This window comes from Sprattus sprattus (assembly GCF_963457725.1).
Source record: "Sprattus sprattus genome assembly, chromosome: 4".
NCBI lineage: Eukaryota > Metazoa > Chordata > Actinopteri > Clupeiformes > Clupeidae > Sprattus > Sprattus sprattus.
In genome coordinates this window covers 10707944-10727277 of record NC_137923.1, presented here as the reverse complement: position 1 = coordinate 10727277, position 19334 = coordinate 10707944, and the positions used below count along the sequence as shown (strand labels likewise).

Here is a 19334-nt window from a genome sequence, read left to right as displayed (position 1 = left end):
TGGAACTGCTCTGTTTCTGAGGGCTGTGTGTGGGGGGGGGGGGGGGACACACACACACAATCCACACTCAGTACATTACAGTTTAATGGCAGCATTCTACCCAGATCCAGAGCCCAAAACAGGTTTGTCAGTTTGGCTGCATAGATAAAGTCTTAAGGATATTTACACCGTTCAATGGATATCAGATCTGGCTCAGAGTTTGGGGATGTCGTGGAAGTCAGTCAGCTGGTTGTAGAATGTGTTTAAGGATGAGGTGTGCTGGTGTGTAAAGGTGCGTTTAGGTGCAGGTGTTGGGTCTTGAATGGTGTTGTGTAGGTTAAGGGACTCACTGGGCTGAAGGGCTGCAGCTCCTGTAAGCTCCGGCGGGGCACAGTCAGGCTGTGGTGCAGACGGCAGTGGAAGGCTGTAACCACACGGGGGGGCTGGTCACAGAACAGACACTGAGACCCCACCAGCTCTACAAGAGAGTGAGAGAGAAAAGGAAGCATGAGGAGGGTGAGAATTAGCGTGAGATGGCTGGGGGTGAGTATGGATGGGCAGGGGGGGGAGAGGTTGAGGGTGAGATGGAGGGATGGAGAGACTTATCTGTCGGTGTGGAAAATCTCCTCTGGGTGATGTTCTGAAGTCAAATTCAGGCAGCAATATAGTGAAAGCACACTGGCAAACGTTTAAAATCTCAAGTGGTATGCAGGTGTCTTCTTTCCCGCTCTTTCTCCCTCACATACATACACACACACACACACACACACACACACACACACATACACACACACACACACACACACACACACACACACTAACCCATACACGCACACACAAACATTCACACCTGTGAGGTAAACATTACATGCTTTTATTTTGACACCTGGCTAAGGAAATTATCCTCCAAACGATACTCCCCAGAGGAAAAAAAGTTTCAAATGCATGTGATTGTGTGTGTATGTGTGTGTGTGTGTGTGTGCGTAAGTGTGTGTACGTGTGTGTGTGTGTGTGTGTATGCCTATGCGTTTGTGTGCTTGTGTATTTTTGCAAGACAGAGAGAGGGAAAGTATTTGTGGGCAAACATGCGAGAGACAGAGAGAGGGAGAAAGAGAGGGAGGGAGAGGGAGAGAGAGAGAGAGAGAGAGAGAGAGGGAGAGAGAGAGATAGAGGGAGAGAGGGGGGAGAGAGAGAGGGAGAGAGGGGGGAGAGAGAGAGAGGGGGGAGAGAGAGAGGGAGAGAGGGGGGAGAGAGAGAGGGAGAGAGGGGGGAGGAGAGATAGAGGGAGAGAGAGAGAGGGAGAGAGAGATAGAGGGAGAGAGGGGGGAGAGAGAGAGAGGGAGAGAGGGGGGAGGAGAGAGAGAGGGAGAGAGAGAGAGTGTGTGGCGCCACTCTGCTGTGTAGTGTGAATAAGAGCCTTTATGTTTTATATTGCTGTCAGAACAGCCTGCAGCTTACTCCAACAGAGCACAAACAGACCTGTGTCTGCCTCTCTGGCCGCCTGCCAGCTCTCATTCCACACACACACGAACAACACACACACACACACACACACACACACACACACACACACACACACACACACACACACACACACACACACACACACACACACACACACACACACACTCACACACACTCTCTCTCTCTCTCACTCTCTCTCTCTTTCTCTCCCTCCCTCCCTCCCTCTCTCTCTCCCTCATGCACACACGCACACACACAATCTGGAATGTGTGGAATTCTCTGCCCAAGCCAAGTCACATCCACGTCCCAGAAAATTACCCCTATTAAGGGATCAGACCAGCCCACAATCAGACAAGCAGCCTCCCCAACAAATGAGTGAGACATCCCAAACATCGGGCAGGACAGAGACCAGCCACATTTCCTCAAACACACACAACACACACACGCTCACATTCTCACACACACAACACACACACACTCACATGCTCACACACACAACACACACGCTCACATGCTCACACACACAACACACACACTCACATGCTCACACACACAATTTAAGCTCATATGCACATTTAAGACACTCACAATCCTGCAACCCATATGACTCATTTTGACTTGCAGCTAATGTGCTATATGAAATTTGCTGATACTAACCCAGTAATTGACAGGCCATTATAATAGGATTGTATGACTGGCTACATTCATTTTTTAAATATTCACATTAGCAGGAAGCTGAAAGCTTCATTTTCTGATGGTTGTGACTTGAACTCCTTGATTGGCTATCAGGTGTATCAGGCGTGTTAATGACATTGTGTCCCCTAAAAGCATCTTTACCCTTCAGCTTGAGCTGGAACTCCTGCATGAGGGCCTCCTGCAGGGGATAGTGGGGGCCTGGAGGACCTGGGGGCCCCTGGGGTCCTGGGAGGCCGGGAGGGCCGGGGAGACCATGCTGTGGGAGACACACACCTGTCATGTACATGCTCCGCCATAACACCATACACTCAACATCACATTATACACCCAGTCAAGGCACAATATCTCAATCATCTTGTTATACACAAAACTGTCCAAAACATAAATATAGTACCACAACAAAATCGGTCAGACCATGATCGTATCTCCCATGTAGAATAAACTGGCAATAACTCAATCTGCCAGGACAACATGCAGGTTGGATTATAGTGACAAGGTATGTCTTGTTGTGTGTATGGATGCTGTTAAATCATATGTGTCTAAACATGAGGTTTTCGCCCTGAGGCTCAGAGTGAGGAAATATGGCTCGTGCTTCGGCTGTTACGAGAGGCGCCCACATCTGCTTCCTGTGCACCCTGAAGGCTGCAGTCCCACTTCCCTGCAACATTACACAGCACCCACCTCGACTACGGCACTCTGCCAACCCTTTCTACCAACTAGGGTTAGTGTGCACACACAGACACAAATTTGTACACATACACACACACACACACACACACACACAGTCATACAAACACACACACACACACACATACACTAATCTGTACACACACACACACACACACATGCATACTCATGCAGTCACACACACACAACCACACACACACACACACACACACACACACACACACACACACACACACAGTCATGCATACACACACAAACACACACACACACACACACACACACACACACACTCACACATACACACAAACACACACACACACACACACAGACAAAACGCCCCCTTCCTCTGTGCTCACATCAACCCTGAATGAACTCACTGCACACCTGAATGACTGAATCGCTCTCATACCTGCATATCCGTAAGAAAGCCTCAGCCCTCAGGAAGCCCCAGGCCCTGCTCACCTTAGATGGTCTTTTGGTATGTCTGGACCTCTTGGGTTCCCCCTTATTGGAGTTCCTGAACAACAGCCAGGTGTTGAGAGGACTGGCTATCGCATCAGACGAGATTGTCTCCTGTGAAGAGGACTGCATTAAAGCAATCAGATGGTTGAAGCATTCACAAAGCACACATTGTTTTCATCACTATAATATAGGCATAGTAGTAGTAGTAGTAGTAGTAGTAGTAGTAGTAGTAGTAGTGTGTGATTTAGTAGATTGTGGCCACAGTAGAATGCCTATGGCTGCATTAGCAATTTAAGATTCAGCATGATACAAATGTCTCACTAGTGAGTGTGCAAGATAGGGCTATCTATACATATTCTGAACAGTACTCCATTAGTGCAATAAATCCTGCTTAAAGGTCTAGTCCAGCCAGTCTAGAATTTTTTTACTATGGTACTATGGACTCACTTCTTAAATCAATTATGTACTTTTCTTGTTATTCAGTTGTATTTATGGTTAGGGACAGGTTTAGAATAAAACCAAAAAACAATAAAGAGGGGTGTTTGTGTGGTCAACCAGTCTTGTGGTTTATGGTTAAGGCTGCCAAAGTGTAACAATATGTGCCAAAATTTGAGGTACAAACTCTTATTAAGACCTTTAATTAAGCAACTTTTAGAAGTGTATAGTACCTAAGGCTGTTTGTAATAGAGTGTAGTTTTGATGGCATCATATCTTCAGACACATTTTAACACTCCAACTTAGGCACCAGCTGACACAAATCAGGGCAAAGTATAGGAATTACTATCAGGTAACCTTACAACAGGCTGCTGGGTTACAGGCAGCCATTCAAATCCTCAGAAGAGAACTTTTTAAAATATTTTGTTCATTAATATTTCCACACACATTACAAAATGGTCAGCTGCCAGTATTACTGTTTCTTTTATTGCAGGCCAGTGTTCTTGACGCCTCATGCATGTCTTATCTATTTGTGTGTGTGCGCAAGCATGGATTTTGGAGAGAGAATGTCCAACGGTGTCGCAACATGTAAGTAAAAGTGTGCCATGCGGGCATATGCGTGTGTGTGAGTGGGCGCGTGCTCGTATGTGTGTGTGTGAGTGGGCGCGTGCGCATATGTGAGTGTGTAAGTGAGTGAGTGAGTGGAACATACCGGGCTCTCTGTGCTGACTGTGTAGTTGTCTCCGTCCAGCTCGGCGCTGTCCTCGCTGTGTGTGGCGCCGTGCAGGGGGATCGGCAGCAGCAGCAGCAGCAGCACTAACAGCAGCCCCGGCAGCAGGGGCAGCAGCACCCCCCGCGGCCCTCGGCAGGGCACCATCCTCCAGGGGGGCCAGGCGTACGTGGCTAGGCTCGGCTGGGCTCCTTCACGTGACTCCTGCTGGTCCTCCTACGGAGGGCTAAGCACCCATCCTCCCGCACTGTGAAGGCAACGGAAGCGTCCTGTATCCCTCCGGGGTCTCCGCAACCCCGTCTTCTGCCCTCAGAGGAATGACCTAGTCTTCGTTGTTCAGCCGTGTGTAGTCCTCAGGGCTGACTTTTCAAAGAGAGTAGGATCTGAAAGTCCTTGGCTCTTGCTGATGGTCCAGCTGATGCTGCCGTCCCCTGTTTGACTAGCCCTGACTGAGCTGAACTGAGCTGAGATCCTGCAGGTTGCAGAGCAGAGGAGCGCTCTTTTCGCTTTACTCTGCCATGCTGCTCTGTGCTCCTGGGAGTGTGAACATGTTTCTGCGCCTCAAAGTTTTTCCTCAGGTGTGAGCTCATCCACTTACTGCAATCAAATCACTGTGTGTGGTGTTGTCAGAACGGGTGAGGGTGATGAGTTGCGTGTGTGTGTGTGTGTGCGTGTGTGTAGTATAGATGCTATGTTTATGTCCCGGAGTCTCTCTGAGAGGTTGAGTCACTGAGCACACAGTGTGGTGCGTCTCTCTCTCTCTCTCTCTCTCTCTCTCTCTCTCTCTCTCTCTCTCTCTCTGTGTGTGTGTGTGTGTGAGAGGGTGTGCGTGTCTGTGCGTCGGAGAGTGTGACAAGTCTTCTGTGTGTGGTATGGAGGCTCAGTGGGTGGTATCTGTGGTATTTAATTCACCACTTCTGTTTTCATGCTTTTTTTCTCTCTCACTCATTCACTCTCTCTCTCTCTCTCTCTCTCTCTCTCTCTCTCTCTCCTCAGCACTTTCCCTTCTTTTTACTCTCTTGCTTTGCCTGCCACTTCTGTCTTGTCGTTTTTGCTGAGCCGGTCCCAGTGCATGCGTGATCCAGGCAGTTTTTGTGCAGCCAGTAAATCCACCCTGTGTCTCCCCACGCACCCAGGCTGTCCTGCTCCAGGGCTACGAGTGTTTCCAAAGCAGTCCTCCCGCAGCCTCCCCTCGCCTCTGTTTTATCGCCCAGCCTGTCTGCAGGTCCCCTCCTCCTTCCTTTGGGACACTCCTCCTACCCCCCCCCCCCTCTATCTATTTCCAGAATCTTGAGCTGTCACTGTGTCTCTCCACACAACCAATGTTCTCTTGTCTGATTGCCTTCCCTCTCCCTCACTCCCTGTCTCCTCTCTATCTCTATCTTTCTTGCTCTCCCTCTCTCTTTCTCTCTCCCTCTCTCTCTCTAAGTGTATGCTTTTCTACCTCTCCCTACTGTCTCTTTCCCTTGCTTTCCCCCTTTTCTTCGCTGCTTGTTCCATTCCTATTCTAATAACTACCTTGTTTTTTCCTATCCATCATGGTCTTCAGGGTCCTAGTGCCTGCCCACCAAGATGACAATTGGCCTTATCCTGTCATGCACACAGAGTGGGTCAGTGAAAGTATGTGCTGGATGATTGGAGTGAGAGGGATAATACAAAGCAATGTGCAGCCAGTATAGTGGACCCCTTTTTCAGCTACAACGAAGTTAAGTTCTCAATTATTTGAGCAAAACAGATAACCATCAGCTCATATCTGTTATTTATAAAGTGATAATTCACAAACATTTGTCATGAAGTTGCTGACTGCATTAAGCAAGTGGCCATGAGCGTAACAGAGGATGATGACATGCTTTTGAGTGTTTGCACCAGTCCATTGGGGAATCCGGCGATGATGAAATTTCACTGAAGTTTGAGTGATTCTTGTGTGTATGTAAATGTGTGTCTGTCTGTGTGTGTGTGTGTGTGTGTGTGTGTCTTTATGCATTGTGTGCATGTGCATGTGCATGTGCATGTGTGTGTGTGCGTGTGTGTGTCTGCGTGTGTGCGTGTGTGCGTGTGCGCGTGTGTGCGTGTGTGTGTGTGTGTGTGTGTGTGTGTGTGTGTGTGTGTGTTTATCGGGGGTTTCCTCATGGCCCTGCCTTCCTTACCACACCCTGCCTAGCTCTGGAGCATTTCTGATAGGAACACCTCAGGCTTATTTCATGCCAGTGATAGCGAATCCAAATGACATGGGTACCATCTTGTGGCCATAGAAATTAAGTGAGCGCACACATACACTGCACATTGTCTGAGCATGTAGATATGTAACGAACACATCTAACATTTCACCCTCAGGTTAATCCACTATTTGTGTGTCAAGGGTTTGAGTAGGTATGGTCAGAATACACATAGCAATTGTGGTGTGAACCATATTCAGCAGGGAAACAATATATTATACAATAAATTATATAATACCACATAATTATAACTCTGAATAAAAACATACCATATATTTAGGCTTGCTTGTAGTATGTGTTGTCTTTATCAGCAAGCAAACACTTTACCCATTTGGGGTTGTGATGCTATCTAAGTGATATTTATTTATAGGTGTTAGAGGATGGAAAGGAGGAGCAACAGGCAGCCAGCTGGTGGGTTAAAACCTGAATAAGAGGATTGCAGGTTCCTACTGCTAGACTCACACCACACACTCCTTAGAAGGTAGAGGTTCAGTGCCAGCACACACACACACACACACACACCCACACACACACACACACACCCGTGGGATTGACTGCACACCTCAGTGAGTCTGAAGAAGAAGGGTGAGAGAGGGGGTGAGAGAAAGAGAGGGGGTAGGGAGAGAGAGAGACTTCTCTAGAGCTGGAACTTGTTATGGAAAACACTGGAAGGATAAGTGCAAGTGGCAATGAACTGTGAGAGCTTATGCTGATACAGGAAAAAAAAAATTGGACGCTTCCCACTTAATTTCTTCACTGCAGCGGTAAGTCATGACTGCCAAGTCAATTAGGAGTAACTGAAGCTTTTTTCTCTTTTTGCCACTGCTAGTGATTTGCCACTGCTAGTGATGTTTTGAATCTTTGCATTCTTAGCACAAACATGGACCAAGAAGACATATCCCCCCTGAAGCATTTTGTAGTAGCCAAGAGGACAATCAGTAATATATTTGACCAGCTGCAAGAGTTTGTTAGAGAAGGCTCTGGGTTTGTGGAGGGTGAGTGCGTGTATGAAAACTAAATGCAGTCATATCCCTCCCTAATCTTGCCCTGTTGTTGTTGTGTAGTGTGATGCTGTTTGGATTGTCTGCTTCCGGAAGCCATTTTGTGCTGGCCGTGTGGCTGTCTTCTTCTCATATTTGTTGTCCACCAATTATGTGTATTGACACCTACATTGCTGTTTCTGTTGTTTGTGTTCATGCTTTTGTTTTCTGTTCAACAGTAGTGTCGGCCTTCCCCCTTGTTGTCCTTGCTTGTTTATATTGTTCCCTTCCTTCTTCTGATTATGGTGTCTTCTTCTCATGCGTGTTGATCTCATCCTCTCTCTCGCTGATTCATTAGCAGTTATCTTTGTTCTCTTGTTCTCTCCTTGTTTTCTTCCTGTCTGTCTCTTGCTGTACCCTTTGTTGCTGGTAACCATTTTCTCAGTTTGTATTGATGCCAACCACATTGTCCTCCCCTACCTGTGTGTGTGTGTGTGTGTGTTACGAGTGTGTGTGTATGTATGTGTGTGGTGTGTGTATGTATGTGGTGTGTGTGGTGCGTGTGTGCGTGTGTGCATGTGTGCGTGTGTGTGTGTGTGTGTGTGTGTGTGTGTGTGTGTGTGTGTGTTGCCGTGGGCAGAGACATGGCACAGCGAGGACCTGGAGCAGGTGGCTGTGGAGGATCAGTATCTGCAGATGAAGGCCTGCTCGAGGAAGCTGGCCATCATTAGGGAGGTGCTGGCCCGCAGGCACATGAAAGTGGCTTTCTTTGGCAGGTGTGGCAGGGCAGGCATTACTGTTTGGGTCAGGATGGGATGGACAGAAAGAGCTTTACACTAACGCCTACTGGGCTTCAAGGCTGTATGAGCCAAGTGTCAGGAGTCACATCAAGCATTATTACTCCAGCCTGTGTTTCCCCCCTTCACTCCACATTTAATAACCCTGGAAATAATGGAAGTGATTTCTCGAGATACACCGATCGAATGGCCATTTCATAAGAATTATAACAATTCCTCAGCACAGAGAGAAGAGTGCAGACTTTGAGTTTGTGATAGCCTTATTTGGTTGCAGCTTGTCATCTGCTGGATAGATCTTAACCAGTCCCCTCTGTCGATGATCAGAACGAGTAACGGCAAGAGTACGGTGATCAACGCCATGCTGCGCGAGCGGGTTCTGCCCAGTAGCATCGGCCACACCACCAACTGCTTCCTGAGCGTGGAGGGCACGGATGGTGACATGGCCTACCTCACGACCGAGGGCTTCAGCGAGAGGCGGAGCATTGAGGTAGAGCAGAGCACTGCAGTGACAGATCAAGAGCACTGTGTGATGCAATCAGTTTTATGTAACCATCAAAGTAAGACTTAGTGTAGTTTGTAAAGGTCAGTCAGCACACCACATTGGTTGCACCCTGTATCCAAGTCTTCCCTCTCCATATTGGCCTAACATGCTAAAACTTTTCAATACCCCATGACTGTTCACTCCAGCCCGTATACAAAAACATAAACCGAAAAAGTTTGCATTTATCCTTTGCTACATATATATATACAGTATATATACGTAATATTCTATCACAATACGCTCAGTGCATTGAGAGTTATAGTATGTATAGTAAACTTGTCAGCAGTCCATGCACTTGTTTAGATTTGTTATAAAAATGCATAAATGTGTTCCTCAATACCCACTTCCACGATGGAATAATAAGGATAATAAAATAATTAACTTTAATGTGTAGCCATCTGTCCTATCAATGAAGGATTTCTCTTAGAGTTTCAGTCAGGGAGAGAGCCAGCTCACCGAGTGTTTTCATGTATGTTGATCTCACTCGTCTGTCTCCATGTTTCTCTCACCTCCACCCCCATGTCTCCCTCTCAGACTGTGAATCAGCTTGCCCATGCCCTGCATATGGATCCCAGTCTGGACTCAGGCTGCCTGGTCCGAATGTTCTGGCCCAAGATCAAGTGTGCCCTGCTGAGAGATGACCTGGTGCTGATGGACAGGTACATGGATCAGCACACAGTCTTGTCCAGACTTTTTTTAATGGTGTAAGGGTCTGACATTACTGGTCTGGGGACCAAGGACCTACACCACAAAACGATTAAATCCATTAGGATATGCACAAAAATCACATAATAAATGCACACAAAAGAAATCGTAGGACTACTTATTCTTTGTCCTTGTTTAAAGTAAAGCGTAAGCATTCATTCTGTTGAAATGAAACAATGGAGTAGTCATTGATGCTCTCCAAAGTTGTTTCACCTTGTTCAGTGCTGAGCTGCTGAGGTCAACCTGTCCTAAGACGGTCCATCCACCATCCCACCCCCTGCTGGTTCTCAGCTTAGGCCTTAAGGGCCTTTGAGGGTGGGGGTGGGGGTGCAGTGAATGGGATCAGTGGGTTAATGAGTTCTGACCCCTTGGCCCTTCTACCAACCTTTCCAGCCCAGGCATCGATGTCACCTCTGAGCTCGACAGCTGGATCGACAAGTTCTGTCTGGACGCTGATGTCTTCGTGCTGGTGGCCAACGCCGAGTCCACCCTGATGAACACGGTGAGCGCTCACAGACACTGTGGCGCCAGAGCCAAAATGTCTGCCCGTCTGTGTTTTGATATTTATATGGCACGAGAGCGAACCTCAAAAGAAAGGCGGCCTGAAAGGTTAGAATGTGTCCAGGAGGAGTCCCAGTCAGTTCAGATGATGTTTAGATTATTGCTGGATAAACTGTTTGGACTGGGTCATTTCTTCTTTGCGTTACGAGAACTTCATGGCACAATAGTCCTTTTAAAGGTGTTTTATGAGGTCTGCAGCCTTGCCCACCTTTTCACATACTGTCTCAACCTCTTCGTTTCTCTTCACTCAAAGGAGAAGCACTTTTTCCACAGAGTGAGTGAGAGGATATCGAAGCCCAACATCTTCATCCTGAATAACCGCTGGGACGTCTCAGTGTCGGAGCCAGAGTTCTTGGAAGATGTATGACAAATTCAGTCAGTAGATGTGATGGAACCCTTGGGCCAGAGTCATGATGGGTTTATGGGATTCATATGTATTTTGTGGGATAAAATCTAAAACTCTGAATAAAAGGCATGAAAGACACCAATAAGGTTCCTAACTGTAAATGAAGGCAGGTGTCTCTTTTCCAGTCTCTCATTCATCAAAGTCACGATAAAAAAAACATAGTTATCCATTTGATTAAGTCTGCGGGTTGATGTGTTAGAGAAACTGATAAAGACACTGATGTGGTTAAAGACCATATCGTTTTGATTCCTAGTGGTGGAAGCAGAATCGCGTTGTGCTAACTGAGGTTGTTGTGTTCAGGTGCGGAAGCAGCACATGGATCGCTGTGTTAGTTTCCTGATGGACGAGCTGAGGGTGGTGGACGCTCGGCAGGCTCCCAAGCGTATCTTCTTTGTGTCGGCTAAGGAGGTCCTGAGCTCCAGGGTGCACCGAGCCCAGGGCATGCCAGAGACAGGTGAGCCCAGGGCCAGCAGTGTGCCTCAGCTGCCCATGACCAGTAGCCACAAGGTCATGAGTTTAATGCCCAGGGGCAAAAACTGCAATTGGGATGTCTTTACTGTATGGACAGGCACAGTAAATGGCAACTGGTCCAATTCCATTTTCGCTGAACATTCACACTCAGGAAATGATCAGAAGTGAGCTGACTACAGTATCTTCCTGTGTTTTCTTTTGATAGTTTTTTCTTTTTGAACTGTGACTGCAAACCGAAAACTGTTGTTATAGCTTCACTTTGCAATTGAGTTAGGGATTTCAAATGCAAGAGAAACAGTGCCCATTTCAGTCATTTTCTTTACAATTTCAGCTTCATCGAGCTCTTCATAACTCCCAAAGTGACATGAATCAGGCTGGTTTATTTTGTGTAGGTGGTGCCCTAGCGGAGGGATTCCAGGAAAGACTCAGGGAGTTCCAGAGTTTCGAGAGAACGTTTGAGGCAAGTGCCAAAGCTGAGGTCCTGCTAAGAATGTTGCATTGTAGGGTAAAATGGAAGACTGGAGGTTGAATAACAAGATATCATAACACCTGGAAAGAACAGCAAATAAAAAGTCTGACTTTAACAACCACCTCTCAGTCACTATTTATTGATGAAAATTCAATGATTATTTATCACAAATTATTACTTTGCACTTCAAAAAAAAGGGGAGAAAAAAAAGGAACTGCAGCCCTTTCTGAAGTAAAATACGAGGAGCTGAGCAAAGTGATGATGACAGTGATATTTATTCTGCTCTCTGGGCCCTCCCCTGAATGTGGGCTCTCGGCTCGCAGTCCTGGCGGATTGTCCACATTCCCTGTGATGTGTCAGATGCTTGGCCCTCCGCGCTCAACCCCCTCTGGCAGAACAGTAGTGCCACGTCCCTGTGCCAGTCTCCTCTCCGTGCCAACCTCTGGCACATCCACTGATCCCCTAGATGGATTTAGGTGAGGCGGACCCCCCACACACTCTCTCTCCTACGCCTCCTCCTCCTCCTCTCCTGCTTTGCCTCTTTCCTCTCCTCTTTTCACCAAATCCCATTTTAGCCTCATGACACACAGTCTCAGTCCTGCGTTTGATCTAGCTGGTAGGGCAGAACACATGCAGACATGCTTTTGATCATTAGCTCAATTTGGAGGACAAGGCCCTTCAGAGCGCTCACAGGGTATAAGTCCTGCAGTCCTTTACAGCACCCATTGGCCTACTAATTAGTTTTATTCCTCCATATGCTTGCTGCTTAACATGCATTTAACTCATTCTTTGCTTCATGACATGTGTGACACTATGATGGGAGACTGTCTGTGAGCTGGATGCTGTGTTGGATTTAGAAGGTCTATAGTGGTGACTCAAACATCTACCTCACTAATGTGGCGCCTTCACAGGAGTTCATCTCACAGTCGGCAGTCAAGACTAAGTTTGAGCAGCACACCATCCGAGGCTGGCAGATCACAGAATCCGTCAAGGCCATCATGGACGGCATCAACATTGCCTCGGCAGAGAAGAAGTGAGTCTGGGCTTTTTAGTTACCCCCTCCCCACCCCCTCCAAGTAATGATGTTATGATAAAGCGAACAGTAGCTTTAAAATTGAAGTAGTTTAAATAGACGGAGACAAACGGTAGCATTGTGGCGCTCCAGGACTGACGTCAGATACGGGAACTCTTCGGCTCTGACCTCTTAACACCTCAAGTTCTTTGAAAGAGTGTTGCTCCAGTAAACCGACCAGCGGAGCAAAGCCCTCGCAATATCAAGCCACCGGCCTCTGGTTTCCAGGAGACCCAAACACAGAGGAGATGTATGCCCTAACAGTGCTGTAAATTACGTCAGATAAAAAAAAAGCGTCCGCTAAATGGAAATGTTATTTCACTCACTTTTCTTCCATGAACTGTAATGTTAAAATATAACCACTGTCTGCAGACAATGCAGTGGGTGTATTTTAGCAAACCGGAGAAATGAATCATCCCCCCCCTCCCCGTATCTGGCCTGGTGGAGTAAGGCACTGGCAGTGATGAGGTTATGGGTTCATCTCTGAGAGAGCACACACACTGATTACATGTCTCTGACCGAGCTGTAAGTCATTTCGGCCAACACCATCTGCTCAGTGTAACAGTCAGGCACGAATGCCCGGCACATATAGGCTACAACAAGACACTGCTGAGCCGGTGTAAATGGGCAAGATTTTTAAAAAACTGAGCCCCTTACAGCTCTGTTTCCAAATACCAAAGCTGTGACTTCAACTATGGGAGAACAACACGCTTGTGATAACATGCATTGTAAATCTCTTGCCTGTGCTTTAAGTAGTCTGGGGATGAACCCCTCCAACCCCCACTCCTCTGTCTGAGTGGAGGCCTGTTGCTTGTGATCTCAGGGTGCTCTCTCTGGAGGAGCGAGAGTCTCTCATGGACCGGCTGGAGTTTGTGCGCAATCAGCTTAACGTGCTGACCGAGGACGTCAAGGAAAAGATCAAGGCCACCGCTGATGAAGTGGCCGCCAAGGTAGGGTGCTGTTTCAGCTCCAGACTGTGCAGAGACCTCCACACACGACACACCAAGCCCTGGGGGTTAACTGGGCCACTAGCACACTACAGAGGGGGTTTCAGTGGATTTGAGCTCACACACTACACTGGTGCTGCTCACGGGGAAGGTCTACACATTTGTGTGTTGTAACACTCTGTTCTTCTTTTAAATCCCTGGCTGCAATCCCGTTACGGTTGGCTGTTGTGTGTGTGTGCGGGTTAACATCTGTGTGTGTGTGTGTGTGTGTGTGTGTGTGTGTGTGTGTGTGTGTGTGTGTGTGTGTGTGTGTCGGTGTGTGTCGGTGTGTGGTGCTTCCCAGGTGACCGCTGCCATGCTTGAGGAGATCAAGGGTCTGTCTGCTCTGGTGGATGAATTCTGCTCGGACTTCAGCCCGGCCCCTAATGCCTTAGCTCTCTACAAATCAGTGAGTCCAAGGCGCCAACATTCAAACAGCTGCCAGCTATTGAACTATGTGACAGACCACTACACACACACACAAACACAGTATACACCTGAGTATACACCATTTTAAAAGTGTATGGTGTGACAAAACTTTTGGCTATTCTTGTTATTACACAGGACAATTGAATAAGCCCCTTCAGTGCCCAGTTGGTCTGCGTGTGTGTGTGTTCGTGTTTGTAGAAGAGGCCCGAGTGTGTGTGTCAGTGAGTAAGTAAGTCCTGTTTACCTCTGTGCTGGAGCTCCATGACTACAATAATACCATGCTTGGTGGTCCAACCACACAACCAAAACACAGGTCTCTGAAGATATACTGGTGTTTTTATTTAAAGACGCAGTCCAAAGATGATAGAAAAAGAGGCTGTGGTTAGTATATATACAATCCCTTAAACCGGCAGTTGACAGAACTGATCCCTTAAATCTATGTTTGACATACAGTCAATAGTAAACCCTGACCCTTTTATTACATTATAGTTTAACCACTATGTCCAATTAATTTAAACAAATTAGCTAGTTGATAGAGAGTAACTGTCCATAGACCTCCGACCTTCTACAAACATACAGTGTCAACACCAGAGAAATCTCACAGATACGTAATGATAACAATAATACAATAAAAACATGAGACTGACTCACTAAGCCACTAACACCACTGAGCAAGTGAAAGCACTTGACTTCTCACCTAGTCACATGGCCTAGAGGTCTGCCTTTCACTCCTCATTTGTGTCGCATCTGGTGCCAACAGGTTCCTCTTACTGCTCTGACCCTCTGTTGCCCCCTTGTGGTGTGTTGCAGAAACTGCAGGCGTATGTGGAGGAGAGGATGGGGAAGAACCTAGTCTCCCGCTGCTCCAGCAGTATCAGTGGCGACATGCAGTCCTCACAGAAAGACATTATGGGTACACATTATCATAAGATTGAATTTAGACATCTCATAGATCACTGCATCATGTTCCATCAATGGACAAGATCATTGTGGTCATAATATTCTAACAATTTATAACAGTTTCCATTATATAAAACTTTAATATATATGGATATATATTTATTTTTGTTGTTTTGAAACTTTGAAATTGGTGCCCAAGTGTTTATTTTGAGTTTTTTTCTGAAATTGACATTGACAAAGATAGAAATAATAATTTGGTCTTGCATCATTTGGAGCAATGCTTTGGGACTCTGATAAAACTAGCCCAAATCAAGCGACATCCACAGAGTATGGCTGTGGATAAAGGTTATGGTAAAATGGAGTTATATCCTTCCTTGTTACAGATTCTAACCAATTTCTTGCATGAAAAAGTCCTAATTTCTTAGAATAATAATAGACGTATGTGTTTCTAAAGAAAGCTTTTTCTTTCTTACCATTTTTAGACTTAATCGAATTCGGAAATCCTGACTCAAGTAGCCTAAAGATTGCTTTGTGAAACAGCACAACAGTCTTCAGCCACACAAACGTAGTTGCAAAAGGGGTTTTCTAATGATAAATTAGCCTTTTATTAATATTAATTTAGGAATAGTCAACATAATGTGCCATTGAAACACAGGAGTGATGGTGACAGATAATGGGCATGTTATGTCTGTGTAGACATTCCATTCAAAAGCTGCCGTCTCCAGCTGTAATAGACCTTTGCAACATTAACAATGTCACCACTACATATGTCTTTAATTTTAGAAAGATGATTATTTTTCACAAACAAGAACATTTTTCAGTGATTCCACACTTTTGAAGGATAGTGTATATGGTATATATCATCCTGAAGACCATGCATCTTTCAGGTCTCTAACTGCCCTGTGTCGCTCAAACACATGGGATTCTAATCAACTGATCTTAATCAGGATAGAATAACTCTGAGCAAAAGATGCAGTGCTCCACAGCAGGGGCGGGAGGGCGAGACACTGCTCATGAACCGACAGTCATGGTGTGAATGCGGCTGCTCTCTCCTCAGACAGCTTACGTCCTCTGCTGCCCCCTACTGCCAGGGGCAACCTGCACCTCCACCTCCCCAGCCACAGGTTTGAGGTCTGCTACGACCTCAAGTTCACCACCCTCTGCACAGACTTCCAGGGCAATGTCGAGTTCCAGTTCTCCTTGGGATGGACGGCCTTGGTCAACCGCTTCTTAGGACCAGCAAACACCAAGCGTGCTGTGATACTGCTGGACAAGAGCATTCAGGTGCCTATGACCCTCAGGTGTCCACGGAGGACAGGAGGGGGTTCTAGATCAGGGGTTAGCAAATACAATTGAAATATGTGAAAGTTAAGTTGAAATGACAAAGACAGAGTAATTTGATCCTGTCTACTCATCAGAAACCGATTCAAACATTCAACACATCTCGTATCGGTCACCATAAAATACAAATGAAAACAAAAACAGAAGTAATGGTTTCTTAATAATTGTGAGGTTTAAGGATGAATTATTGTGAAATGCATTAACTGATAATGGTTGTACATGCACTCTGATAAAATCAAACCTCTAAGAGACTCAACTGTTTGCAGGCTGCTGGATTTGCAACAACTCCCATGGACCCCGAGAGCCAAGAGGACCTCGCCATCTCCATGGCTACCAGAATGGCATCTTATACCTCCAGAGCCTCTATGGGTGTGGTGGTCATTGGAGGAGTGGTGAGATTCCTCTCTTACACATGGCTCTCTGGACTGCTTTAAGTTGTGCTTTTGCCCCACTCACTTTATTGGGTCACCTGAAACAGATATATTCAGTGTCTCTATGTGATCTCTGTTACTTTTGTTCCGGTTAATGCCATTATCTTTTTGTAATGAATTGGCAGTTACTACCCATGAAATAATATGATTTGTTGTGTTATTTAATTGTCAAACTGGACTGAATTAAAAGAGAATATTATGTTGTGGTAATATGTGTGTGTGTGTGTGTGTGTGTGTTTGTGGTTTCAGGTGTGGCGCTGTCTAGGCTGGAGGGTTATTGTGTTGTCCGTGAGCCTCTACAGCCTGCTGTACCTGTATGAGAGGCTCACCTGGACCAACGGCTCCAGAGAGAGGGCCCTGAAGCAGCAGTTTGTGGACTTTGCCACCCAGCGGCTTTTGGCCATCGCCCCCATCACCAGTGCCCACTGCAGCCAGCAGGTCCACCAGTAAGTCAGCAGCCGAGTTGGGTCTGAGCTGAAACAGTGGGCCTGCATGGATAAAATGGCTGCAAGTTAGGCCACAGGATAAAAGACAGAACAAATAAGCTTGGAAATGGTTATTACATCCAGAACTGTAGAAAATGGCCAAGATCAAGGTCTTTTGTAGTTACCCCATTCCCCCACAAGTACTTATTCGAGGCAGGTATTAATGAGGCAGTTACTGATTCACAGCTCCCATAAGCTTGCATACAGCCATAAACAAAGCAGCCAAACAGCCATTTTGTCCAAAGTGACATCAGCCACTTCTATGGAAGTACTGTACATTAAGTGCATAAATGCTGTTGGACCATAGCTATAGTTTGTTTATTTTGAAAGCACTTAAGACCTGAGCATGTAGTCTGATGGGCTGTGTCTCCTCTGTTGTCATCCCCCCCACCCACCACCCCCCACCCCCACCCCAGGGAGATGGTGGCCACGTTCAGCCGCCTCAGCCAGCAGGTGGACAAGAGTGAGGGTGAGCTGGAGGCAGACATCTGGCGGCTAAACTCCAGGATCCAGCGGCTAGAGGGGGTGCAGAAGCACTCCAAAACCCTCAGGTCAGAGAGGTCACTGTGCCTTCACTAAAAAGGAGTCTTCAGAGATCCTACCAAAACGCTTTGATGCATGGTGCTTTGTCACACCTCCACAAGGAGTCCTCTGTAGCATATTTCACACATAAAGCAAATTAATATGTTTTTAAAGTGCTCTTGGAATAGCTGTGAGCCGTGCGGATAAGAGGATGACTGGCATTCATTCTGAAATCGCATCACAGGGTGGAGTCTACATTCCGATAGTGATCATCAAAATAGATGCTCTAAAAACAATGCATGGGACTACCGTGTTCTGTGTTGACCCATGTAAATGTCAATGCTCAAACTGTATTAACCAATCAGTATACTATACGTCCATACGTCCAATGACCAGCATCCCTGCCTGATAAATTCGTTTTTGTGTCACAGCATATAAAGGGAGGGGTGTGGGGGTACTACAGTGGTGGCCATGCTGATTGCCAACATCCCTTTAATCTGTTTTTAAAGATTGTAAAGTTCTAATCAATGCTCAGATGGCATACAAAAGCTGAACATACATCTTAGATATGACAAATGAATTTGCTCAAATGTTTAGACACGTAAACTATTTATACACATACAGAGGCTTCCTTTTCCAAGTGGTGCCAATACAACGCAAGCATTTCATTCTTTAAAAATTGTTTAAGGTCGGTTAGACTGAACAACTGTACTCTTGCCGTTTTGTGTTTTAGGCACAAAGCAACTGATTTGGAGAGACAGCTAGATATCTTCACCTCACAGTATCTGCATGCCACGCCCTGAGGTCTGGAGACTTCCAGAAGCTTGGGTCAAGTAAATAATTCATTCTACATATTTAAAAATGCAGTGGAGAAGAAGATAAAAGCCATAATGGTGCTACTGACTCAATGCAGTTCTCATCTGACACCAATTTCCATGTGAACCTGCACTGTCTTACTCAAGGCCAACGGGATACAAAGACAGACTATTTGATACATGTGACAGTGTTGATACTATCCAAGAAGTGACGATAAAACCCTGTGGAAATGCAAATTGTAAATTGAAAGAAATGTATTTGAAAAGATGAAGCAATATGATGCAGAAATTATAGTAGTCATACTATTTAAAATCACTCCACACCACATTTGATGTTAAGTTTTTTTTTATTGGTTACAAGAACATATGGCCACATTGGGGTACAACAGTACAACTGTACAGATACAAAACAATCTGGTGTTCAAAAAAAAAAAATGTTTAAAAAAAAAAAGAAAATAAAAAAGAAATTGCAAGTGAGCATTCACACAAAAACACTGCAGGAAATTATGAATCCCTGGGTTTAGAAAATAATTATTACCAAACATCAAGGAGTTTTAGTTATACTGGAGTCAAAAGGCAGTGAGTCCTGTCAAGAGACTGAGAATGTGGTAGGAATGCAATTTTAGGCAGATGCTTACATTTCAGAAAAAAGTAAGAGTAAAACTGAGTATTTTGTTAAATGAGAAAAATATTACAAATACTGCAGTTGTCTTGTACAGGTCACAGAGGATAAAAAAAAAAGAAAACACAAAAA

General features: G+C 45.8%; 2 protein-coding genes across 3 annotated transcripts in view; one reads left to right on the top strand and one right to left on the bottom strand.

The window, feature by feature from the left end:
- The window catches only part of LOC308363679 (erythroferrone), a gene marked incomplete at its 3' end in the record, with an annotated part of 6988 nt that extends 1639 nt beyond the window's left edge, over window positions 1-5349 (bottom strand). The window contains exons 1-5 of one of the 2 annotated variants that reach the window (XM_080836506.1): window positions 4436-5349; window positions 3289-3411; window positions 2281-2395; window positions 330-457; window positions 1-23 (exon numbers count right to left, since the gene is read on the bottom strand). The exon at window positions 1-23 is cut by the window's left edge and continues 89 nt beyond it. In XM_080836506.1, coding sequence (XP_080692632.1) covers window positions 1-23; window positions 330-457; window positions 2281-2395; window positions 3289-3411; window positions 4436-4600 — 554 coding nt within the window. In that variant the 5' untranslated portion in view covers window positions 4601-5349. The remainder of the gene's footprint in view (window positions 24-329; window positions 458-2280; window positions 2396-3288; window positions 3412-4435) is intronic. The other variant, XM_080836505.1, reaches the window with a different exon arrangement.
- A 2200-nt stretch (window positions 5350-7549) lies between these two features.
- Window positions 7550-18568, top strand: mfn1a (mitofusin 1a; the record flags this gene model as incomplete). Its single annotated transcript, XM_080837145.1, has 17 exons — window positions 7550-7664; window positions 8290-8425; window positions 8771-8933; window positions 9522-9646; window positions 10086-10194; window positions 10507-10614; window positions 10960-11113; window positions 11523-11590; window positions 12511-12632; window positions 13495-13621; window positions 13962-14066; window positions 14897-14999; window positions 16044-16270; window positions 16594-16719; window positions 17008-17204; window positions 17660-17794; window positions 18499-18568. The coding sequence occupies 17 exons, from the start codon at window positions 7550-7552 to the stop codon at window positions 18566-18568; spliced, it is 2190 nt and encodes a 729-aa protein (XP_080693271.1).
- Window positions 18569-19334: the final 766 nt, after the last annotated feature.